This window comes from Taurulus bubalis (genome assembly GCF_910589615.1).
Source record: "Taurulus bubalis genome assembly, chromosome: 6".
Classification (NCBI taxonomy): domain Eukaryota; kingdom Metazoa; phylum Chordata; class Actinopteri; order Perciformes; family Cottidae; genus Taurulus; species Taurulus bubalis.
In genome coordinates, this window is record NC_136594.1 from 25,834,158 (window position 1) to 25,860,780 (window position 26,623).

Consider the following 26,623-nt stretch of genomic DNA (forward strand, 5'->3'; position numbering starts at 1 on the left):
TCACTCGTTCTCCCCCCTCTTCCCATCAAAAGCCTCGTGGGCCGCTGCTGCGTCTCTGTCTGCTCTGCGCCTTGATGTCACGTCTGGTGGACTCGTCTCAGGTTAAGCGGAACAGTGTGTAGCTTTGAGGGGGATCTAGTGGCAGAAATGGAATATAATATACATACGGTACGGGTTCCCTTCCTGTGAAAATGTGTTTTATTCACCACGTAGGCAACTGTTTGGTTGTGGAAGGCCACTTATTGAGATTTATTTTAGTGTCCCTTTCAGTTGCATTCAGTCTTTGAATTTAGTCATTTAGATACGTAGACACACCATTAGGAGTGATCTTCTCTCCTTTCATTCCTCCACGCTGCTGTTAGAGTTAGACTTTCACAACGTAATGGCCAAACACATCAGGTTTCCCTCACAGAAATCCAGCTGTGATAACCCAGATTATGTTTTAACAGCATGTTTAAAGTACATGTCTCTCCTCTTTGGGATCAGCAGAAGAGACATAAACCATAAATACCTGACTGTGACGGTGCCTTCATAAAACACTGCAGCCTAAAAAAAACTATCCTGATATCTGAGAAAACCGCAGAACTCCCGACTGAGAGACCAGCAATCTGATGTAGTCAGTCTGCCGACTATCAGCGACCCGACCCGCTTATCTGACCTGTGGCCAGTACAGTAGTCATACTGTTCACTGAATCCCCATCTTGAAAATGTCGGGACTTTATCAAGACCGGCAGCTCTTGAGCTTTAATTAAGTCTGAAAAACAGTTTGGCTGGCAAACTGGCATTGAAAGTGACACCGACTGGCACAAGACAAGATTGTGATGAGAAAACACACCTTGTTAATGTTCCTTGGTAGTGATGAGTAACGCACACGGCATCCTCCTGACATGATGGGCTCCATGCTAGCTAAGCTACCGCTACCCTTCTCATCCAATGGGATTGTCAGAGCTCTTTTGTTCCTCAAGACGGGTCTGAAAAGTGTCCTTAAACTTGCATTCTCTCTAATGGCGACTCCTCTGGTTGCAAAAAGAAGTCAGGTTGTATAGAAGACTATGAGAACATGACTCGACTTCTCACTTGATTTATTACCTCAGTAAACATTGTAAACATGAGTTTATGTCTCAATCTCTGGTTTCAAGTCTTCTTCAATACAGCGTGATGTTATTTCGTAAAGTACGCTCCATTTAGAGTCAAACAGACCATAAACGTTACCATAGCGGTGTCCGGTCGGCTCTGGCTTTCCGTCCTCTGGTCTTTTAGTCTTATTCAGTGATGGAGGCTTCGCTGGTCTGTTCACCTGACAGCTCTGCAGCTATCTGTCTCTTTTCATGGGTGAATGTGAGTTATTGTAAAGTATATTGTAAATTAAAACTCCCCTCTGTGCTTCTTTTTTAAATCAGCCAAAGCCCCACTGAACAAAGTCCCCGGCCCGAGCCTTTCAATAACAAGTACACAAGGTGCCTCATCATCCATTGACTTCTCCTCACTCTATCTAGCATTAACAGTGGGCTGTCTGTATGCCGGCTGCCCTTTGCCTGACCCAGTCAGTCACCCAGAGGAAGGAGTGATTAGCAGGACTGTAGTAGCAGGAGCCCACCTGCTCTGACTCAATAGGAGCCCTCACACAGCGAGCTCGCTAGAGTCAACTGAATTTTAATCACATACACAAAGACAACACTTGCACAGACAAAGACCCATGTACACCCAGAGATATATAGGTGCACACACACAGACACACACAGACAGTCATGCAGATAGTAGGGAATGCTCCCTCACACACACACACTCCCTCGCAGACTCTTTCATCCTCGCAGATAGATAGAAAGAGGAAGGAGGCAGAGGAGCGATAAAGGGCCCAGACAGCAGTGAAGGAGGGAGGGAGGGAGGAAGGAAGGGAGGAGAAGCGTTTCCTGGAGAGACGTGCTCGACAGGATGTGCAGAAGGAGAAGGAGGAGGAGAAACACTGGGGCGGCTTGTTCCCGAAGCAGAGGTTGCGTCCTTACAGGGGACTCTGTACACGCTGGTGTGAAACACGGCCACTTCCTGATGTACGGCTCGCTGTAGAGCAGCAACACCGAAACACACACCGACTCGTGGACTCGTCCGTGAGACGAGCACACAAACCCGCACGTGCTCATGCACGCAACAGACGCGCAATTAAAAAACGACACGCACATCTTCAGTCCTCCTCGCAGGTGGCGGTTTGGATTCAGGTAATGAAACACAGTTTGTGTTTTGTGTGGAGACAAAACCCTGGAGGACTCTACCGCATGTCCTGTATGTAAGAGGATCCCTCTCTCTCTCTCTCTCTCTCTCTTTACTGCCAAGCCTGTTTTGTTGACTGCTTTTCTTCAGCCTGCTGCCCCTTCTATCTCTCTGTCTGCTCGCTTTCCTTCTCCTTTTTTAACGTCTCCCTCTCTCTCTCTCTCTCTTGGCACAGTCTGACTCGTCAGACCTGTAATAGAGCTGCCATTGTTTGATCGGGGAAGCAACAGGAACTGTACCCTGTTAACCCAGCGCTCGGTATGCGTGCGTGTATTTCAGGAAGGTGCATGTCATTGTGTGTGTATTGTATGTGTATAACGCATGGCTGCCTGCTGCGGCTGTGTGTGTGTGTGTGTGTGTGTGTGTGTCTGATAAGAGTTTACATTTTCCCTCCAGTGAGAACGCTGGCTTTCTGTTTGAAGCAGGAGTAAGCATGACATTAGGCTTTACTGTATGTTGAACAAGTGCCTCTCTCACGGCTACACACTTCCCCCATGTCCTCTTGAAGGGTTTGACCTCGGAACACAACCTCTCTCAGCTCCAGCTTATTGTTTTCCCCCCAATGCATGCTCACACACATGGATTTATTCAAAATCGCACTGTAACATTTCGTTTTCACACATGCTTTCCTTAGCCTGCCCTTTAACCCGTTCTGTAACATTCTCTCTTTGCTTTCTATGCTGTTAAGACCCCCATCCCAAATCTCCAAATGCCCCCATCTCCAGTTGCAGGGCCTGGCTCTCATGTCTGTCTGTCAGTGTGTGTGTGTGAGTGTGTGAATGCCCACGTGTGATGCTCCATTAAGTCTTGTGGTGACAGGCCTTTGATGCCACCACCGCTCCTTAATCCCAACACTGAGAGAGGGGGACAGGGTGTGTGAGAGAAAGAGAAGAAGGAGGACGACAAGTAATGGGGGGGAGGGGGAGATTGCCGGCCGGCTTTGACCAGTTCAAGCTCTGGTTCAGGTTCAGGCTTAAGTTCAAGTTCAACCGTTGGTAGTAGTCAAGTGGCCCAATCCGAATACCGAAACACCAGAGATGTGTGGAAGCATTTTGGATCAGAAAAAAACATGGATAACGGTTTTAAAAATGCAACTCCAAGGCTCCATTGGTCACACTTGAAGGATTCACAAGTTAGTTCTTATTTGTTCAAACTCAGCCCTTTTAGCCCGTTTTTATTTTGTGGAGTGTGTTTCAAGTGAAGTTTTTACGGTGTGGAACAGAGCTTCAAATGTAGTGATAAACTGACACACAAAGACCTAATTAGTTAAAGAAGACACGCTCCGTTACTTCCTGCAGGTGTCGAGTGATAAACAGGTGACGGACACCATGAAATAACGGCGAGAAAATACACTTTGGCTTCAAGTCCGGTGCGACGGACGTGTTATCTTGTTCCGTGGAAGTTGTTTTTCATCCTGTCCGAGAGAGAGAGAAGGAAAAAAACATGGCGGATGTGTTCTTCTAAGGAGAGGAAAATAAGCGCTCCTGTCTCGTGTGTTCAGAGACACAACCACAGAAGGTGGAGGGACGAGGTGGAAGCCGTCTGTAACCAAGAAGGGTTATGACACACCGATCTGGGTTGAATTAAAACATTTCAAAATGATGTATTTGAGTTATTGTTTCATATAAGAACATCTGTGGTTTTATTAATCTTCCCTCAACGGCATAACAATTCGAAAGGGCACTTTCTCGTAAATCAAGCGCTCCACGTGCAGTTCCGTGAATTTCGATGCTGTTTCTGACAGCGGCGTGAGATGTCAGTTACTACAGCGCTACAAGTGTTGTACAACACCATCATCAAAGAGCAGCGAGAATTGGCGTTTAACGAGTTTGGATAAGGATTGCGGGCCGCTGGGTGCGGTGGAATCGTTATTGTAACGCAGACAACTGTCAAAGCGGCGCTCTGCGAGCTTTGCACTGCGAGCGGACAGCTCCGACATGTGTTTACCATTTTGCCTTCACACGGGGGGAAGATTTACGACAATCCTCTCAACTTCTAATCAGAAGGGTATTTTCATTTTTTTGGTTCTTCTTCTCTTTTTTTTTATGTCTATTCTGTGAGAAAAGCGGTTGCTTCACTCTGCCAGGTGGCGTCTGTGTGTGTGTGTGTGTGTGTGTGTGTGTGTGTGTGTGTGTGTGCACATGAGTGATGAGGTATTTGGCAATTGGAGAGCAGGTTTAATAATAACTGATATATCCCTGGATGCTTTCAGACCCCGCTCCAGCTGGGAGAGGTCTGTGATGCCTCCAGACCTCAAAGTGGAAGAGAAAAGACGATTGAGAGTCGGAGAGAGAGAAGAAGAAGAAGAAGAAGAAGAAGAAGAAGGAGAAATGATGAAGAGGGACAGAGAATGAAGAAAGTGTACGAGATGCAAGGAAAAAGGGAGGCAAGGTGTGAGCTGACGTCTGCCTGGCATCCTCTCACCTCCCTTGCTCTTTGACCATTCACTCTTCCCCCTCCCTCGTCTTTCATAAAGAAGGAGGGGAAATGACATCGCTCATCTGACAAAGGCAAACATCCAAACCACACAAACCCCCCCGCCCTCCTCCCCCAACACCCCTGTCTGACACTTCTTCACTTTTTTTTTTTTTCACAGGCCTCTGGTCTCACACAGAGAGACGTTGAGATGAACCCGGCGCCTCTGCCAGGTTTTCTACTCACTGAGAGATATTGAGGCGTCTCACACTCTCTAACTGGCTGGCTCTGGCAACAAGTGTGTCTGAGCCTGTGTGTGTGTGTGTGTTAGAGAGAGAGAGAGAGAGAGAGAGAGAGAGAGAAAGAGAGAGAGAGTGAGAGTATCCTCTGGCGAGGGATGCCTGGATACATCTGACTCTCACACACAACTGAGAGAACAGTATAGAACATTACACACATTGGTGTGTCCTTGTGTGCTTTGCAGACACACACACACACACACACAGAGCAACAAAAAAAAGGAAAGCAGAGAGCCATAACAGCATGGAGCTCCGACAGTGCCTCTTTGACAGATTTAAGTAAATAGCAGCAAACAAGAGATTATTTTTGGCAGGCCAGGCTGCGGCCCATTCCAAGAACTAGGGGAGGTCCAATGGGAACGGAGGGAGATGAAATCACATAAACAGATGTGATTAAAGTCAATATCATATGTGTCATTACTCATTCAGACGACGTACTCCTTTCGCTCCTCGCCGCTTCTATTCAGCCTCACAACTGTTCAGCCTCACAACTTTAAACCGAAAAACCTGGTCGTGAGCAGTTTCCTGACAGAGCTTTTGGTTTCATGGGTCATGGCTTCTGGAGAGAGACATTGATGTTGACTATTTAACACGTTGTTGTTTTGGGGCGCTTTGAGCGCCACGAGCCGAGTGAAGTGTAACCCCATTACATTGGAGAGAAGGCCGATTTCTCCCAAACCAGCGAACCCACACCAACACGATTAAGTCGGATAAATAGCACGGCACGTACGAGTATTTTAGTTTTGGGGCTGAACTGCCCCTTTAAGCAGTTCTGAGACTCAACAGACAGCAAGGCCTTGGCATCAAACCAGGACGGCCATCATGCATGTCAACATGTGTGTGTGTGTGTGTTACCCTTCATATACTGTACACACACGCCTCCTGCGCTGCGACTGCAACAGGGAATGCATCGCGCTCAGATGAGGTCTTTCAAACGTGCAAAGTGAAGCCGTGTGGAAGGGCAGCGGGATCAGAGCGTGGATCTGCAGCTGACCAGTCCAGTTGACCCGCCATAAGTGGATTTGTAATCCCCGAGTGGATTTGAACTGTGTTTGTCGTCTGCACAGCTGCATCTGTCTCCCCAAGTCACCAACACTTTTGACCATATTGCCTTTTCCATCACGTGCCGCTAATCATATCGCAGGCTGAAGCACAAGGCCCGCCCCCCGATCAGTGACGTACAGCAAGTACAGCTCACTCTCTCCCGTACACAAACACATGTGCAACACACACACACACACACACACACAGGGTGTTCTGGCTGTGCCCCGGAGAGGCTAAGCTGCTTTGGGACCGAGGGGAGCTGTGATGCTGTCACCACTCGATTAATCAGCCATTACCAGCGCCGGGCCGGGCCAGAGGGTCTAACGCTAATATGGCTCTGCCACGTAGACGCTGGTAGGTCAAGGGAGATCAGACCACTGCCGGAGCTGAACGTGTCATGGAGCCGCAGGTGACGGTCATGTGGGGTCAGGAAGTCAGAATGTGCGTACGCAGTATGTGTGGATGAGCTGAACATGTCATTGTTCTGAAAGACATCTTCCAGAGTGTTTCATGTGGTTGTTTCGGCGAGATATAGTCCGTTCAAGAGGGATGGAACTTGAATTCCCTCTCGCTTAAAAATGCGGGTAACAGGGAAAGCACAACCATGATTTCACAGTTCACTCGGGAAAGGTAAAGCTACTACATTTCCATAAGCACTCGGTTGCCACCGGAGCCAAAGTTTAAATATCAGGGTGCCTTGGTAGAAATTATATAGGATCCACCTTCTAGATTTCCACGGGCTGACGTCAATGAGCTTAAATCTGGGGAGAATCTTGCTTGTTTACCGAGAGGCTCACGGATCATTAAAGTCATTAAAAAAAACAGGTAGCAAAGTAAAAATAGGTTAAAATAAAGTCTAATTCTGTAGAAGGTGCTTCTGGGCTTGTGAAGGAGGACATAATCTAATTAGTACAACTATTTAAGGACCTAGACGTGAAATTGAAAAGTCTGTGTTGGGATGGTAAGGGGAGAGAAAATAGGCAGATTAATTGAGGGCATGTTTGAGGTGAAAAAGGTCAAAATAGCTTGCAGATGTGGTGCTGCTTATCTGTAAATAGGGTTTATGGAAGAGTCACATTTAGAAGTCACCAGACGTTTTAAAGGTTTATCTCCACAAACAGCGAGGATTTTCCACTTTTAATGAGGGAAATGAATTAGGATGGTATGGAATCCATATCTTAGGGCATTTAATGCAGATTTTAGTGAAATCTGCATTAAATGAGCTCAACTTCTTTGACGCTTTCTGAATGCATGGGACGGAGATAAGTTGCGAGTAGCAGTAGCGATGCCATTGCCCTTCAGTCAGAGCCCTGGGGGAAACATGTACTTGTCCCTCACTAACACCTCTATGTGTGTGTGTGTGTGTGTGAGAGGCAACATTTATTGGGCCCCTGCTGCCACCTCTGGAGAGGAGCCGTCCAAGTGCCGAGTGACACACGCTGCTTAGTGTCTTAATGGAGGGAAAGGAGGGCCAGCCAAACCACAGCCTTTAGACTGGGATCTAACAGCCTGTAATTATGGAGAGATGTTAAAATCACGGTGTGTGTGTGTGTGTGTGTGGGAGAAAGTGTGAGAAACAAAGAAGCAGAAAGATATGCGACATCCTTCTCCCCACAATAACCATTGGATCCCAGGTGTGTGCGTGTGCCAGTGGACCTCTGCTTTCTTTTGCACAGCCTTGTGTATCAGTGCCATGTGTCTCCTGCTGCTCCAGCTGTGGCCGTTGCTCACACACACACACACACACACACGGAAAAGAAGAAATTAAAGTTGTTGGGAACTGGAGCTGCGTTCAATTAGGGCAACCACATATTTACAAACAGTGGGGGGAGCTCTCTCTGTGACTCATCGGCCAAGCGGCACACTTGCACTTTTGACTCCAGGCCCGCCTCTCCCCACTGCACAACTAGGAGAGAGGGAGCGAGGGAGGAAGGGAGAGAACAGAGGGACGGAGAGAGGAGGAGGAGGAGGGAGATGACAGTGTGCGGGCCGAATGAAAAACACACACTGTGCATGTGCGAGCGACCGCATAAACAAATACATGTGTGTGCATACAAACACTCGGGCAAACTGAATGAGCTCATTTAAACGGCTGCGGTGTGAACAAAAGCACACAGGACCTGCCGACTTCCAGGAGAACGACTGAGCATTCATTCTGGCAGGAAGGTTCGCTTGTAGAGCAAAATGTTGCCAATTTACAAATTGAATCTTCGACATTTTACATTTTTCGAATAATTATAGTGATAACATTTTGTACAGTAGTCTGGTTGCAGATCTCGAGTGACAGATCCCCGGGATGTGGTCTGCTCGAACATCTGAGTCTATATAACCGCTCTACCGATCAAACACTTTGACGTTTCTATTTAGTGAGACACATCGTGTTCAGATACAAGAGCACGCTTCCTCACGCTCACTAAAACAACCATGATACTATGTGCATTGCGCATTTCCGGTATCATTTATAAATCAAAAGAAATATTTAAATAATGTGGCAAATGGTTTCCAAACCGGGGGAAAAATGCGAGTCAACTTTGAGGTATTTCATCTCAGCAGAAACACATTTGAGGCGGGTGTTTGCAAATCCAGTTGCTGAATCTTCACCATATTAGATACAAGAGATGATTTAAAAGTTTGAATGAAATGTGTTTTACAAGCAGCGAGATAAAAGTCTGGTAGGTTTAATGAGCATAAGGGGGGTTTCTTTTCTTTTTACACCTAAAGTGGTGGATTAAGGGTTTATTTAATAAACCCTATACAGTATGAATTCATTGCATATTTATTACATTAATTCATTATATTAATCCTAATAATCTTTGTCGATTTTGTTTATTTTTCTATTAGGCCAACATTGTATTTTTTAAATGCAAAACAAACATTCTTACAAGAAATTATAACACACTTTATTATTCTAAATAAAGTAAAAAAACATATAGATAAAAAAATACAAAAATGTCCACGCTAGGCTGTTCCAATGTGTGCTCTCTTGCCAATGAAGCCAATGAAGTCAATGTTTTTTCCCCCACACGCTGTGTCCTTCTTTACATGTAGATACAACACATTGTCCCATGTCACACACATGCCCCCCCTGCGCCTGAGGACTGTTGTCAAAGCCCACTAACGTGCAACGTGGCAAACAGGAGAGACATCAAAGTGCAGAGACCCGTCCAGCCAAAAAAGCCCCGGCCTTGTTTTTCGCCTTGGCTGTCAGCGCCTTGAGAGAGAGCAAACGGAGGCACAAGGCCTCAAGTGTGAGTGCTGTTTGTCTTGACTTGACCTTGGTTTGTGTGTGTGTGTGTGTGTGTGTGTGTGTGTGCATCTGTGTGGCGAACCGCATCAAAGACCGACGGAGTGGCTCAGTTGTTTTGACCTCTGACCCTGGCATGCTCCGAGACAGAGGGAGGGTGGCGGAGGAGGAGAAAGAGACACGTATCCCTGCACAGACACACACACACACACACACACACACACACACACACGGAAAAGGGTGGGATACACGCTGGAGTCTCTAAATTTACAACAGCTAGAAAAACAACCACGGATAGAGAGGTAGCAATTTGTCTTGTTCGCTTTTGTGAGCAGGCGCACACAAGTACATCTCTCGGACACATTTAGCACATTCCTGTCTCCTCCCTCTCGGCTCGCTGTGCATCTTCTTCTGCGTTGCAGCCTCCATCCTGTTGAACCTGTCCCGACTGTCTCGTGGTTCAATCGAACGCACGTGTCCAAAATGGTTCTCGTTTTGACTTTGCTATGAACGTGGAGGACAAGTGGGAAGCGTTTCTTGGCCCTCGGATGAGCGCTTTCTCTCCCTCTCTTTTCATCATTTATACTTTGGAATTCTTCAAAAGGTGATCTCTCCTCCACATCTTCGCTTGCATGTATTTTTAGCCGTCGGCGGATATAACCTAAGTCCTTGACAAAACATCAAATGCAGGTTTAGCATGTGCGTGCACGGCGCATGAGTCACTGGATCAGCGCATGTGCGAGTGTGTTTTAACACGTCTGTCCAACCTGCAGTAAATGACTAATTTTCTCTGCGTGTAACTGCACACGCACACGTCTATAAGCATGTGTGTGTGTGTGTGTGTGTGCACGCGCATGTGTCACAGCTGTAATAACTTACAGCTCCCTGCATCTCAGCTATGCTGTCACGGTCCATTATAATGTTCCTTCTACACACACACACAAACTAATGAAAACATCTCAGTACAACGCACGTTTGAGAGCAAGAATATCCCCGTCGAGTAATCTTGGCTGAGGGGAACTGCAGTGAAGAGACACCTAAACTTGGTCTCTGATCACCATGGTTCTGTGCCGTCAGCTACAATTACAGAAAGTACATCTTCTGCAGGTGCTGAGAGCATGCAAGTTTGTGCACAATCTCAGTGTGCATTGGCCATTCTGTGTGATTGCACTATGCTCATGCACATATATGACTGTTTGTGTGTCTTTGTGTGTATATAAAGCAGCCCTTGACAGCCATTGGGGGCGGCGGCGGCGGCGCGGACGGTGTGTTTGCCTTGGCAGCGATTCAGCATTCCACATTCCTCTGTGATATTCAGTTCTGTGACCTCAGGAAACCCGCCCTGCAAAGAAGCTCTCGCTCTTTCTCTTACGTCCCTCCTCTCTCTCGCTCTCTGCAGCCTCCCTTTCTTTCCCTCTCTTGCCGCCTCCCCACTTCTCTCTCTCTCTCTCTCTCTCTCGATCATTTACTCCGCCCTCTTTTCATATCTGAACTTGGGAAATCATCCGTCAACCACCACAACACCCCCACCCCATCGGTTTATTTCCCCTCCTCCCTTCTCTCTGAAACCTTCTCCTCAACGCCCTCCCCCCCCCTGACAGAGGTCCCCTGACGAGGCACCTTTCTCAGCGCTCGAAGTCTGAACACACATCTCGCTGTCACCAGGACTCCATAACACTTCACGCTGTCCCGGTCACTCCATGGATCACTCGCATGCATATTTCTCCTTTATTAGGAACTCTTTCTGCATCCAGCCAGAGGCCAGGAGGAGTTACTCCCTCGTCTTCCACCCTCTTTCTTTTCTTCTTTCTTTCTTTCTCGCAACTTTACTTTACTCCCACTGTAATCCTAACAGACATTAAATAAACAATACAACTACATACATGTTAGGACACAATTCTTGTGTGCTAAGAATGTAGTGTGATTATTGACAGGCTTCCTGATCTCTCCTCCGTTAAATCTACTTGTTGTGTCGACAGACTCCTCCTCTGGCTCCTCCCTCTTCTCTTTGAGGCCACGCCCACTTGCACAGAGAGGCATTTCACCTGAGATGACCCTGCGCCCGGGGCAAGGCGGTTCCTCCTCCCTCCCCCCCCTCCCCTCTCTGCTTTCCTCCCTTTCCTCCCCCTCTTAGCTTGGGCTGTAAACCACTACACGTACTTCAACACATGGCCGCCACACCTGCCGCTGGGAGGCAGAAGGGCTGAGAGAAAAGACAAAGAAAAGAGAAAGAGGAACGGTCTGATGTGCTAAATAAAGTCAGAAAAAGAAAAAAACCTCAACAGGTTTTGGAGGCACAATTAAACCTACTACTGTACGGTGGAAATACATTATTTATATATACAGACCTTCAGACAAGAAAGGTATAACACAATAATACCCAAAAGTATAACTTGTATGCTATTATTAAGTGATTAACTGAGACACAAGTAACATAAAAGCTCAATGAAACTGAGAAAAAAATTATGCAGAGTGAGCCAGAAGCAGAAAGGGAAGATAACCATCGGACAGTAACACCCCCAGTGAGGCCTCCTCGTGTTGTAACGTCTATCCACTGTGTGCACTGTGCGGTTGACCCACATACAGTAGAGCGGAGCCGGGGTGAGGCGAGGTAAAGGGTGGAGCCGCCAGTCAACCCTCTTATCTCCCTGTCACTGTCACACTTTCGCCTCGCTCAAGTGGACCTTTATACGGCCCGAGAGCAGCAACAACGCCGTAAAAAAAACGCTACAGTCGTAAAAATAAACAAAGACAAACAGAAAGCAAGAACAGAGAGGAGAGAAAGATACTGAATTTCATGAAAGTATATGGGGCGTGTGTGTGTGTGTCTGTGTGTTGATGACGACAGCGTGCGTCGTCATCAGATAATGCTGTCCTACGTAAACACGGCCATAAGGACGCACGCAGATGCTCAGTTCATCAAGAAAAACAAACAGATAAAAGTGCATCAGAGGGTCAAACTTGTGACGCACGTGTGTTCCCATACTTAAACACATTGTGAAAAAAAAAAAGGGAATTCCAAAACTTTGTATGGGAACAATAAACAGAGAGGAATAAGAACATGTGTATGTGCATTATGCGTCTCAGCGGGAGGGGTGTGTGTGTGTGTGTGTGTGTGTGTGTGTACATATGCGCATATGTGTTCGCAAGACTATGAGTGAGCGTATGTGTGTGTGTTTCGGATTAAGGGCTTCACCCCTGGATCTCGAAATTAGATAGGGGATTAGCAGGACACATCCGCCACCTGGCATTTTAAGCCCCGCAATTACAACAACAACTTTTAATCAACAACAGCCACACATGTGTCACATACAGTTAGAACACAGCAACTCGCTCATCCTCCTCCTCCTCCTCCTCCTCCTCCTCCTCCTCCCTCTCCCTCGGGCCGTCGTCGCGCTGACCCCGCGGTAACACCGCGCCGCGCAGAGGGCAGCTGGATGATAGTTTTTAGGCTGATGATGACCCGCTGTATTAATAGGGATCAGCTGAGATTGGGACTTGTTAGCGCGGCGCACTGGGCAAGGATTTAGCATCCAGATTTACTTTTACTTGGCACGAGGCGAGGAGATAGGATGTGAAGCAGTTGGCGCTAGGCTAGGAGGTAGCATCCCATTAGCACCTGTGCAAGGCATTTACCATCCGCGGAGCATGGGAGCTACTCGTGATGTGATACCTCATTTATCCCCTGTAAAAATACTTTACTGTAGTTGCCATGCTCAGGAGGGTCAAAGGTCAGGGTGGGTTACAGAGTAGCACCTCTGGAGGCGGTGGGGATTAGGTGTCTTGTGTCTTGTTCTAGGCCACTTAAACAGGTTGGGCGGTTGCCGACCACCGGGGCTTTGACCTCGCTCAGTGAGCCAGCCTGCTTTTATTCAAATCCCTGGGGCCGATGCAGCAGAAAGCCGGGGGCAAACCTTGACAGTTAATCAGTTTTTATGTAAAAGAAAGTTAAACACACAGAAAAACAATGCTGCTTAAATACTTCACCCTGAAAGCGACCATCTGTATATCAGTTACTCAGTGAGTGTTGCCTTGAATTCGTGAAGAAAACTTTGTTTTTCTTGCACGACTCCAATCAAACAACGGAGCAAATCATTGATGAATTAAATGGAGGCCACTGCAAAAACCTCTCACACAACGTCTTCAGTATACTCCAAGTCTTGTTTATCTAGTCGTATGACAAGTACTTCCCAAACACATGCATTTTCACCAAAATCTAAATATTTCAGATTTCTCCAAGGATAAGTCTTCAAGGATTAGCATGTGATGTACGAGTGGTCATTTTAAGGGTGAAGTCTTCCTATAAAAATGTAGGTTGACGTGTACTGGTGATGATCATTTAACTTTGCTATACCGTTTGACCACACGGAGATATCTACAGCCTTCTGTTGTCCCGAGGAGCTCGTCCCAGTGAAGGGTGGGGGTGTTCAGTCTGTATGGATACGTCGTGCCAAAGAAATAAAAAGCGAGGCGAGGGCAACCAAACCCTTGACAATTCTGCTCCATTTCATGGCCAGCGCGCGCTGGGGAGAAAGACACAGTAGGCTAGCAACCAAACTAAACAAAAACCACAGCCAGGCACCGCGAAAGGGAAAGAAATCATGTTCTTTTTCACGCACACCTCCAGTTAAACACATATACAACAGTCCTCCTGTGGTGAGGAGGCAGTTTAGACCACAAAATGGGTGTGTGGAGAGAACGAATTATCCTATACACCAGGATCCGCTGCCAATATGCCAGAAAGCAAGACTCATACATGAACAGTATGAAGAAACACCCTCTCCCAACCTCATGACATATAATAAAGATTCTTCTCTGAAACTGAGATCTTGCATTGACCAGAGAAGAAATGAAGGGAAAAGAAAACTATTTTAAACGCAAGCGGACAGAAGGCCAAAATCAAAATCAAAAAAATCAAACGAAAACAAAAGGAGGGAACAAAGAGAAACGAAGCGCAGCTCTGCTTTTTCTTTCTTTATTAACAAGTAGCACTTCCATCCAAAATCTCTGATAGCCATCTACCACAAATTAGGACCAGATTTCTCTAATTGACCATCATGTTGCTTTTAAAGATGAAGTGCCACCTTGATTTACCACTGCTTTCTAAGGAGGTGACAGAAAAAGAAGGCAGGAGAGTGAGAGAGGGAGAGAGAGGGAGAGAGAGAGAAGCAGAAGGATTAGACCGAAAGAGAACATGGACAAGATGAAGAGACAAAGCTAAAAGGGAGAATCTGAGAGGGGGAGCAGAGAGAATAGGAGAGAGGAGGGTAATTGCAGGAAAGGGGGCTCATTAGTCCGTCACTATCCTCAATCTAACCCTCAATTTCAGGTCAGCAGGAACACAGAGAGAGAGAGACAAGAGAGAGAGAAACAAAGATGGAGCGACTGGATAATACTCCGTCTCCCGTTTACGTCGTCTCAAACTTTTCTCCCTCCTGCTCAACTTTCTACCTCTGGCCTCTTTACGCTGGCTGGCAGCGCCGAGCGCGCACACCGCCGCCAGCGCCGTCATGGATCACACACCGTATCTCCCTACACACCTCGCATGACGAATCCACCGTCTCCCCGCCACAGGCTGAGCTCGCTGAGGAGCGAGGAAGAAACACTGACTTTGTCCTCACAAAGACTGGGGGGGGGGGGGGGGGGGGGAGTGTGGTAAAATAAATAAAAAAATGAATGGAGACACTCGCGATACAAAGATGCGACTATAACTGTCCACGAATCCCTCTGCAAACTTTCTTAATCTGAACAAAGGCTCGGGCAAATTGTGCACTGCTACTGTCATGGAGTGGAGAGCGAGTGCAGCAGTGATTGGGCCCGCGACCAATTACTGATACTGACTCATACTTTAAGAAAGCGCGGTGATGAGATATCCATTCCTTCCCTGCAGAGTCAACGTGTTGCCCTGCCCGCCCTCTGTGCAGTCGAGATCTGGAACGCATCAAACAGAGAGCAGCAGACTTTTTACTCAGACTCTCTGTCGGTTTGAGAGAAGGAGCGCTGCCAAAACCGTGCTGACAAAATGAAAAAGACTTCACTTTCATTCACAATGAAGCATCGCATTTAACTTGTGACGGTGGGCTGGATTTACTTACTTACTGCCTGCTACCTCGCTATGACTAGAACTCTACTCTCTGCTGGCGCCTCCAGCAAAAGAGCCGGGCTCCAGATCCTCTGCTCTGAGGAGAATCAGAAGCCTATATATAGACGCTATGTACAGCTTCCGCCCCGAGTGCTGATTTTGGCAAACTGTCAATTGCCGGGGTTCGGTTAAAAATTGGAAAGACGTAAGTGTGGCGAAGCTCGAAAGGCAGGCAGTACCCTGCAGCCCACGGTGCCACCGCTGGAGAAGAGGAGCACCGCGCGGTTCCCCACGACCCAGGCTTTAGCTTGGTGTGTGTGTGAGTGTGTGTGTGTGTGTGGATGCTGGGGCTCCAGGTGCCAGTCCGTGCGATGAGATAATGTGCCCAAAATGTTGCCGGGTTTCTATGGAATCCGGAGAGAGCGCAAATAAATACAAACATGCACAAGTGTCCTTTCTATTCCGCAGACAATCTGGATGGCGCTGCCATAATAATCACGAATAAGTACGAGTCCTCTGCGCGTCACCTGCTTGTTTTGTTTGCAACCAATCGGAGGGCAGGGGGCGAAATCAGATGACCACACGTCCACGTTCACATAGCACCGCCGACTGGAACGGAGACATTGTGTAAAAGCAATAAAACACTAACTGCTCATGAGTGAATGTCATCTCTCGTTCGCATCGCCGCTCTACTGGCGCTCTTCGGCGTCAGCCATAAAAAACGTATTGCCTCAACAGATGCACGGAGCTGCACACATCATAATCACGCATTTAAATATCATTCGCGTTTTTGGCAAGACATGCAGAGCCAAGAACGCGCGCAGATGAATATTTACACACCACAGGAGAAAGGCATTGTTCAAAAAACATATACGCTCATATATTATACATTGAAAATGCATCTTTCTCTCCCTCTCCCTCCCCCTCCCTCCCTCTCCTGTGTTCTCTCATGTGGGAGGCAGCACTGGGCACCCAGCCATGCCACATCAATATGCGCGCTGGTGAAACGCTTCCCCTTGCTTCCCGAGGGCTGCAGCCGTGGAAGCGGCGGCTAATGTCACCGGATATGGCAGGTCGCGTTAGCCGGTAGTTATTTGAGGGAGGTTAGCGAGCTGAGCGCGCAACACGAACGCCGGGCCGGCCTTTGCCGTGGCGACAGCCCGTGGACGCACGCAAAGCCAAAGCCTAGTGCCACCCTGGAGGCACCTTGGATTCTACCCAGCCAAGGTTCCCTGGGAGCCTCGGTTGCCATGGTGCCAGCCAAATTTGGGTCCAATAAACGTGAGGGGAACAGGCGGTGACAGAGGAAAGAGAGAAGGAAAGGAGGAGGGGGGGGGTCCTGAGTGCTATGGCAACCTTAACATCAATCCTGTGGTTCTTAAAGGAGTCGAATAATAAAAAATAAACCTGGTTGAGATACAGATACATCAATATAAGGACATTAAAATAACATCATTGATGACCCATAAAAGACAGGCAGCAGTAGAGATTGAGAGCCGTGCTGGATGCTGCTGATAACCTACACAAAGGGCTTTTTAAAGAGTCCCCTGGCAACGTGAACGACAGGATGAATGTACTTCTACCACTCTGAAGTTTGGAATTGAAAAGTAGAAAGCTCAGCCGTCAGATCAGTCGAGCCGAGATGACAGATGCACATCTCGTATATTAATGCTCAAGGCCGGCCGCGATAAACAAGACGAGCTCTTCAACGATTATCGTCGAGTTAAAAAGGGAAGAAGTGTTAACACTCAAACTAAAGTGTGGCGCAATCAAACATGAGCTGAATTAAAGCTTTTGAAAGACGCCGCCGCGTCGCCTCGTCTTCTTCAGCGGCTTCTTCTCAGAATCCACTAAGTGGTTGGAGGTGACTCGACCCTGATCTTTTTTTATATTCATAAATTCATTCATCGCCTCTTAATTGAAAAGTTTGCATGACGGAAATGCACAAAAGGACTCGGTAGCACTTAGTGTACACCTGGCTCCCTTTTGGCCGACGGGCTGAAGCAGAGAGCGATGCGCGGCGGCACCTTGCTGTGGCCGGTTCACCGCGGCGTCCCTGAGATCCCAGGACTGTGCTCCTTCCAAACTCTCTCTCTCTCTCTCTCTCATAAAAAAAGACCTGCTGCTTGGCTCATGAGACTGTAAATCATGCAAAATAGAGCATAGCACTCGGTCTGGAAAAAATAACCATGTATAATGAGCAGACGGAGACATATGCACATATGCACTCTCGCGGACGCGCACGGTGCACGCACGCAAATCCTTGCCAAAAAGCGCACCACACACACACACACACACACACACACACCCCCCACGCCGCTTTGTACTCGACGCACAAACGCACACTGTCGTGGGCCCGTCCCGAGGTTGCAGCTCCCCCTCCCCTAAAAGAAACCCAGTCCTACCCTGAATCCACGCTAGTAATGGAGAACGCACAACAACACGCTATCTGCTCCCCTCCACCACCTCCCACCTGCAAACCCCACGAACGCCACTCCACTCCAGACTCGTCCCGTTATCAAAACAAGCGCCGTCCTCTCGTCGGCGGGTCCCTTTCTCTGTCTCCTCGGAGAAAAGAGAGACTCTCCTGTTCGCGGATGAATGGAGTCTTTTGATGAAGCGCCGAGCCTTGTTTACTGCCACTCCATTTATTTACCGGCCTGTTTTTCAAGTTGTCATTGAGGGACACTCCACCAAAAAAAGCACCCCTCCTCACGCGCTCAACCTCACCCAGCAACCCCCTCCATCTCATCCTCTGCGTAACTACACCCCCCCCATCCCCTAAACACACACACACACACACATGCACACACTACACCCTCCCTCCCCCTCAATCCCATGTCGTTCCCTATCCCGTTTCATCCTGCTTTCTTCTTTCCGTCTAGTGTCCTAGATCTGTGTCCAAACTGATTTGAAGCTTACTCGCTTACGCAGACGCATGCCAAATGTGATTCTCTGCATTCTGCTGTGAGCTCCCCCACTTTCTGCCTCCTCTAGACGGCTCTCCTTCTCACGGTGTAACGAACACCAAACGATGCCCCTCATGAAGGTTGTCTCTCACGGGGAGCGAGGGGGCCCGGACGGTTTTGACTGTAAAAATAGAAAATAGAAAATGCCTCGCAAAATCTAGTTCAAATTTAAAAAGAGAATTGAATAGGATGTAAAATATAATGTGGAATGTTTTAGATGAGTGACCAAATTGAATCAGTGGTCGAATGAAATGCTCTGAAAATCCAATAAAGTGAAGAAGGCCCATGTAATACAGCTTTTAAAAATGTTAATCTTAAAAGAATTCAAACGTAGCCTGTGATCAAACGTGTAAAGTGTAAAGATATCGTTAAAAAAGGCGGGATTCCAGTCCGTGTGAAGACATATCAACCGACTGCCTGTTGGCGAAACACACTTTGCGTACCAAATGAAAGAAACAGAGATTTAAAAAAAGAATAAGAAAACTCAGTCAAGGCTCACAGCCCATGATGGCTTTCATGAACAACTGGGATAATGGTCCTATTGAGCAGCAAAATGTTTGTGCTTACAAGTTATTATACATTTTTCTGTAGCAGCAAACAGGAGTCCAGGGTGCTAATGAGGCTAGGGGAGGGCATTCATTTGAACCCTAAAGAGGAATAAAAGAAAAAGGGGAACAAGTGAGGGAAAGAAAAGAAAAGAGAAGAAAGCGAGGATCAGAGGGAGGAGGTTGGCAGCGACTGTGTATGAAAATTTGGCGTCTTCCGTACAGAAAGATAGCATCGTGCCAAAAAACGGCCGACGACACAAACTCCTCTCACTTTCTGAACATCAGCGTTAAACTCGCCCACATAATCATTTCTTTATTCTCCATCCCACATGTGCAAAAATTAAATGGAGGTTGTTGTCTTTTATTTAAAAAAGAAAAAGAAAAAAAATCGGTATTGACCCAACTTTTTAATTAAGCGACAAAAAAAACACTCAAAGCAAAAGCCACCTCTTGTAAGAAAGACACTGAATAAAAACGAGAACCCCCCACACACACACACACACCATAAAAAAAAAGAACCGTAATGGTGCTTTGGATTTGAAACGCAGTATTGTGGCTCTCGTTCCAACATGACTGGCTGCGTGGCTCTGAATAGCGTTGTTAGCCAGACTTAGCGGCCGGTGCCAGGGCCTCGCTGTGAGTGCCGCCCGGTGAATAAGGCATGGACCCTGGCTCTCCTGCTCTCTGGCCCGCCTGACAGGGAGCGCTGGCCACTGCACTCCTCCTCCTCCTCCTCCTCCTCCTCTCTGTCTCTCTGAGGTCGGGAAACCCTCCTGAGTGGGTATATGGTTTTTGGGGACAGACACATTTCATGGTTGGCGCCGCTACAAAAGCCTGAAAAGAGACCCGGCACTGGGAAGACACAGAATTAATACAGACAATACCTCCCCCTCGCTGCTTCTGACTCTCTTTTCTCAATAACCTCTTTCTTTTCTTCTCCTCCTTTCTCTTCCCTTCTTTCTCCACAGCCCCCATCCCTTTTTTTTTTTTTTGCTCTCTAGGGTTTTTTTTCCAAATAAAAAAACATTTAAAAAAAGCCCAGTCAGCTTGAGTAAAGAATGTTGTTTTTATCACTGCGTGTTTAGCGTAGCCCACACCTATTTTTATGGGATGTTCGTTAATGTGTTTTAATGTGTAATTAAATGTCAACAGTAGGTATTAGGCCGTGTGAAAACACCCCTTTTTCCTTTAGACAAAATAAAAAATTGCTAAGTACATTTATAAATACTTCCGCAGATCATGTAATTATGTATTGAATTATCATTGTAATAATTAATTAATAATAAAGATGTAAGTATTTCCCTAACATTTTGACTAATTAATTGAACACATTATCTGTGGCCACAATTATAAATGAAGACAAAGCCCTTGGGAACTTTATATCTGACACCGATACATGTAAAAAAAAATTGCAAATATAAAGGCAGATAAAGTAAAAAATTAAAAAAGACACTGAGATAATATTCATCCTTTCATCATGAAGGTCCGCAGAATACAAAGCTGAAGAACATCCATGTCAACTCCTCTGCTTTTAGCTGGATGCAGAGAGGGAGAGAATCTGACAGCTGAGTAAAAAAGGAAAGAAGGGATCAGAGAACAACTGATGAAAAGAGCCAAATAGCACAAACTGTCTCATTTGTCTGTTCCACCACGGTGATGGCCTCCCGATTTCACTGGAATAATCACTTTACCTCCAATCTCCCAGCGCTAAAACTCCTCACACAAAAGGAAACAGATGCGGAGTAGACCAGAAATGTTCTGGGGTTTTACTCTCTCCCGAGTCAGACACAGCCAAAGAAACCGAGGCTTATGATCGTTATGTAAAAGAAAAGCGGGGAGCTGTTTCTAGGACAAAGGCACCGTATCACGGAGCATGCCAGTTTTCAATGGTCAATTTAATGGGAGACCAAACATAACAGCATTGTCTTTGACTTTTTTCTTCTTCTATTTTCCCTCGAGTCTGCTCGTGTCATCGTGGTCTCATGAGATAAATGCAGGCCCTGCGGTTTTGGACCAATCTATGTACGTCTGTGACACCCCGACGTTAGCCTCGCGTCTTTGTGTGTGTGCGCGTGTGTGTGTGAGCACACACACAACAGGGCTTTGGCTAGCCCGATACCGTTAGCTATCCAAATACACAGACTTTTTCCCCCGAAGCCAAGAATAGTGTGAGAAGCCTCCCTCTCCCTCTCGCTCTGCCTCTGTGATGCGACGGGGCTCTCCCTCTATCTTAACTCTTCCGATTTGATGTGCCGCCACATCGACGGGCCCCTGACGCCAGACAGAAAGACGGAGGCGCGGCAAAAAAAGAAAGAAGAAGATGCGCGCCCTGGCTAAACGAGAGCCATCGGCGAAACGTCTACCGATGCCAAAGCCGCTCTGCATGTGGAGAGCTTTTCTTAGCCGGCTCCCGTTCCCACCGCACACAATACAAAAGCCTCGGACCCGACCGGCTCCCTCGGTGTTGGGATTTCATTTAATCAAAACTGGGTGCTTACTTCACTGCTGAGGGTCATCTTAAGATGTGCGCACACACATACAGACACAAACAAAAACACTTATGCACAACGACAGTCCACTCAGCCCTTGTGATGTCATGGGAGCTGGAGAAGAGATCCAGGAAGTAATTAAGAACAGATTATTTTCACAGGGGGGAAAAAGAAAGAAACACTGAGCCACAGAGCAGTGGGAACCTGTGGAAGCCATCAGAGGATCCTGTCAACTTTTAACACGCAGCGAGCCATTCATCATGTCAGGATGCCTCTCTTCATCTTCTCCTTCTTTCACCCACACGTCTGTTCTTTCCCTCCAGAAAGCGTCAGGAGTTTTACTCCGTGATGAACAAAAGTGTTTTTTTTTATTAGTGAATCCTTCCTGTGGTCAGGGAGTTGGCTATCGAGGGACCGGCCGTAGCACTAGGTCTTTCTCTGGGTTTTCTCACAGAGACGTCCAAGGCATGACTATTGCTATAGCGCGAGGGAGGCGGGATCTGGCACCGCTAAGCGTACAGTGTGGAGCGGTCATGGCAGAAATGGCACGGCGAGCACATTTCACACCTCCCTCGGAGTGACTGCAAATTTCCTGTACTGCACTTTTGATTGGAAACACATTTGAAACATCTTTTCATGATCACACTTAGCGCTTACAAAAGAAAGAAAAGTGGGGGGGAAAAAAGGAAAAACAGAACGCAACAAGAATGAGGTCCAAAATATGACTAAGTGCACTGAGCTAACTTTGGACCTCACCAATAGGCTTTTTTATTATTTTAATCTTCTATTTTTCCAACCCTGAATAAATCAGAAATTGTGCTGAGTTGAAGCTAAAACAGCACAGAGGTTATGAATCAACACTATGAGAAGCAGCTGGATGATTTCTCCTCGGATGAGAACAAAGTGGACCCACCGATTAGGACAATCGGACATAAACTAGTTCTGTGAACTAAGCCTATCCAACGCACTCCATTCATGGGTAATCAAAGCGCCCTTGCCAGACCTTTGGCTCTTCCAGACCACTATCTCTATTACGATACCAGTCAATCACTGGAATAAAGCACTAAAAAGAATGCACTGCTCACTGTGCTGCACCACAACCCCTCCCCTCCTCTCTGGCGGTGTTCAAAGACACGTTGCTGTGTCTGGTTTGTTGCCCTTTATCTGAGGTGGCTGAAACACAGGGGGACGTGGTTGTGTGCTGCGCGGCGGCGTGGTTCTCTCCGTTACGGCTGCAGCGCGTTACGCGCCGTAACAGAGAGGATCTCAAAAGGCTGGCTGGCTGCAGAACAGCCTGAGAACGCCTGACGGCAAGCCCAGAGATTCCCTGTGGCAGCTTTTGCCACTCTGTCATAAACAAAACACAAGACGTCTTTCTCTTCTTCCCACACCAACGGCGCCCGGGCGCTGCCAAACAGAACAATCACTATCGCAGCCTCTTCTGCTTTCCAACGCGACTCCCTCTCTCTCTCCCTCTCCCTGTGTCTCCTACAATATAAACAAAAGAGATCAGCGGAGGCTTTACCTCTGTGAGAGCAACAATGAGGGCGATGTTTAAGGAGACAAAACAAAAGTGTGCACGGGATCAAAGAGGAGCGCGGAAGACAGAGATGCTAAAGACCGACAAAACGCAAACCAAACAAAAACAAACAAAGAGCCCATCTTGTCATTCACTGCGCGGCTGAGGCAAAAGAAAATTAAAAATATGCAACCGCTCATCACTGTAACAGATAAATGGAACGGATATATATATTTTTTTTAAAGGCCTTAACGCCTGTATGTTCACAAATAACGTTTTTACAACTAATAAGTGAATGAGAGCCAAGTGTGGTTTGTCCCAGAAGTCTCCCTCCAACCAGGACTTAAACTGAGCAGGAGCTCTTAGAGGCAGATACAAGGACAGAGGCACTCTGTGTTAGCCAGATAAGATAAGAGAGAGCACACATTAAGTCCATATTATGAATGGGCAGCGCACTGGGAGGCCCCTCCCAGCAGCCATGTGTCTGACTGTACGGCTGTAAACCAAAGTACAGCAGCGCCGAGTGCACAGCGGAAAACTGACGACTGGACAGCCGACGGTGTCGGAAGAGGGAAAGAAGATGAGTCATGAGACACTCAGTGTGTGTAAAGAATTTAAATATGATATGATTAATATCTTCCCTTTAATCATTTGCAGCCACCGTCACTCACTAGTTTTTATTCAGAAGAGAAAAAGTAATTGTAGTGCTAAATATATGTAGTATAATAACACAAACGTGTGTGTTTTGTTTCTGCGTCCAGCGTAATGGGAGATCATTTAAGCTCTCAATACATTTCCAAAATGTTGTAGACCGAAAGAAACTTAAATCTACATTTGTTTTAATTATATATGAAAAATATATAAAACCACTTTCATAGTAATTTCCCTTCCAAAACAAAAAGTGCAACGGTAAGGCAAACTTTAAAGATTAGGTGTATGCCAATCATTTAATACATTTTTCCCAAGCTAAGATCAAACAAACTATAATTTATTGAGTATGATTTAGAGTGATGCACATTTCATAATAGCTGATCCAAAGCAGATATGTTACTAAATCTCAAAACACCACTGACCCAGAGTCTACAAGCTTTTTTGCAGCGCTCTCTCAGTCATAGTGCAATAACTAAGCCAGTGAAAAAATAAATAAAATCCAACAATATTATTTGAAAGAATATTTTTCAGAAGAAAATAAAAAATGCAACTAAAACACAGACACAGATTTCATCAGTCAACATCAGGACTCCGGTTTATCACCGCCACAGACCGGCGAGCTGGAGCCGCTGCCAGCGTTTGACTCGGGCGGGAGGCGTTTGGCCTGAGCCGAGATTTTGGGTTGTGTCGAGAGCGAGAGAGAGAGAGAGATAGCATTTGGCTACTCTCATATTAGCGGCTACCAGTTGTGCCTGGGCAGAGCGAGTGTGTGTGTATTTGGGCAGTGACTGGGATATGCTGTATACATATATATATATATCTTTATTTATATGTGTGTGTGTGTGTGTGTGTGGCTGGTTGAGTCACTGTTTGAAATTTCCAGAAAATTCCAGCTGAGATAATATTAGGTCATGAGCGTGTGTTTGTATGTATACGTAGCCAGCAAATGGTGAAGTAGTGTGTATTTGGAGGATTTGGCTGTGAAATGTGTTTCGTATGTGTGTGTGTGTGTGTGTCGGCTGTGACAGTGTTTTTGTGCGATGTGGGGGGGAAAAATAACACAGCCAGTGTTTTGGCCGTGTGTAGAGTACGCGCACTGGAGGCTACAGCGATGTTTGGCCGAGTGCGAGTGTGTGTATCCACGATGGTGGCTGAGATACAACAATGTTTGGCTGTATCACACTGGATCTATGGTAGTCCTTGGCCTGGTGAGCGCGCCGCGTGGGTGTGTGTACGCAATCGTGACTAAAACCGTGTTTTGGCATTACGTGTGAAAGTGCGCTACAAAGAGAAGTTGTTTTTTGCATCTTTTTTTTTTTTTTATCAAATGTGTGTGTCTTTATTTAGCTGTGTTTGTATGGGTGTATGAGTGTGAAGGTGGCTGCAATAGTACTGGCTGTCTGTGAGCACTGGTGTTTTGTGTGTGTGTGTGTGTGTGTGTGTGTGTGTGTTTGGCAGCCAGGTCCAGCGTGGTGCTTGCGTCCAGGCAGACGGTAAAGGCGGCAGCAGCCTGCGGCCTGAAAGCAGGAGACTCGCGGCTCTGCTCTCTCTCTCACACACACACACACACACACACACACACACACACACACACACACACACCCTGGGCTGTGGCCAAATGACGATCCCTGGCTACAATGGCCTTATCGTGGCACATACACTTCGACAGACTGAGTACAATCTTATAAACAGCGACTCTCACTCATCGCAAAAAAAACACACAATTTGACAGTGGTGATCCTCTCATTAAAAACACTATCTCTCTCTCTCTGTCTCTCACACACACACAGACAGGCATGCAAATTCCTTCCTATAAAACAACACCAAATACATCCTCACATGAAGCCGCAAATGCCTGCTCAGAAAAATGAACTCGTACTTGCCAGAGCACGCTGGCTGAACGCCCTTCACACACACTTGCATATTCTTTTTATTATTGCTGATACGATGTTGTCATGTAAACAAACACCAAGAAACAGAAGAAAAGAAGGAAAAATACGTAATAGACAAAAAGCTAAACTACTTGCCATTTCCAAAGAAAACAGAAGCAAGGAGGGATATTTATTTTGTTTCCCAAAAGGTACATGTATTTATTATTAATGTATTTAAAATAAAAACTCTAAAATTCCCTAAAATAATATTAGATAACTTAATTATAATATTAATTATTTCCTAATTTATAAACACCTTTTCCGTGCGTTTCTGAAACTTAATACGTGCATCTTTCCACTGAGGCTCATTCATGTGTATTTAAGTCATTCCCTCTCTATTCAACAACGTGTCACAGTGTTTCTGTGTTAAGTATGTTTCTGTGTGTGTGATTATTCAAATGTGTGTGTGCATCTATATGCACACGGGCATGCGTTGGCATCGCTGTCTGGTCTCCAGTTGGCCACGTACCTGGCGTGTGGACGAAGTAGGCCAGGTAGAGGTCCAGCTCCTTGACGGACACTCCGATGTGGTGCGGCTGCACGCACAGGCCGGGGTTGGTGCACTGTGGCGACTTGACCAGCCGCTCCCCGTCCGTGCTCTCCAGGGGGCTGCCCTTGAACAGGATGACCATCACCAGGTCCAGCCGCCACACCTTGTCGGCCTGGCGCAGGCAGTCGATGCGGCGGATCTTGCCCTTCTGGTCGGGGTTGGACAGCACGCAGCAGGGCGCCTTCTTCCCCGTGATGGAGAGCACAAAGTCCTCGCGGAACTCGGGCCGGATGTCCTTGCGGAGCTTGGCCAGCAGGCGCGAGGCCCACTTCTGCTTGATCTCCGGCTTCTCCCCCAACAGCTCGTCCTTCACCGCGCGCTCTTCCTCCTTGGACATGCGCTTCTCGTGCTTCTTGAAGTATTTGCGTTTGCGGGCCTGCAGGTTGAACCAGGTGTAGGCGAAGGCGCGGACGTGGGGCAGCAGGGCCTCGATGAAGGGGTGGAATTCATCCTGGATGAGGGAGGAGGAAGGGGGGAGGGTGGAGGAGGAGAGGGAGGAGGGGGGGAAGCAGGAGGAGGCGGTGGAGAATGGGGGAGAGAAGGATGGGGAGAGAGGGAGTGGGGGTGAGGAAGGGAAGAGAGAAGAGAGGCAGTTAGCACCGGCACGCAGCATGGAG

General features: G+C 47.0%; 1 protein-coding gene across 1 annotated transcript in view; it reads right to left on the reverse strand.

Annotated features, from left to right (window-relative positions):
* The window catches only part of LOC306738490 (nuclear factor 1 X-type-like), a 66,187-nt gene extending 39,829 nt beyond the window's left edge, over positions 1–26,358 (reverse strand). The window contains exon 1 of the mRNA XM_079220348.1: positions 25,926–26,358. Coding sequence (XP_079076474.1) covers positions 25,926–26,343 — 418 coding nt within the window. The 5' untranslated portion in view covers positions 26,344–26,358. The remainder of the gene's footprint in view (positions 1–25,925) is intronic.
* Positions 26,359–26,623: the final 265 nt, after the last annotated feature.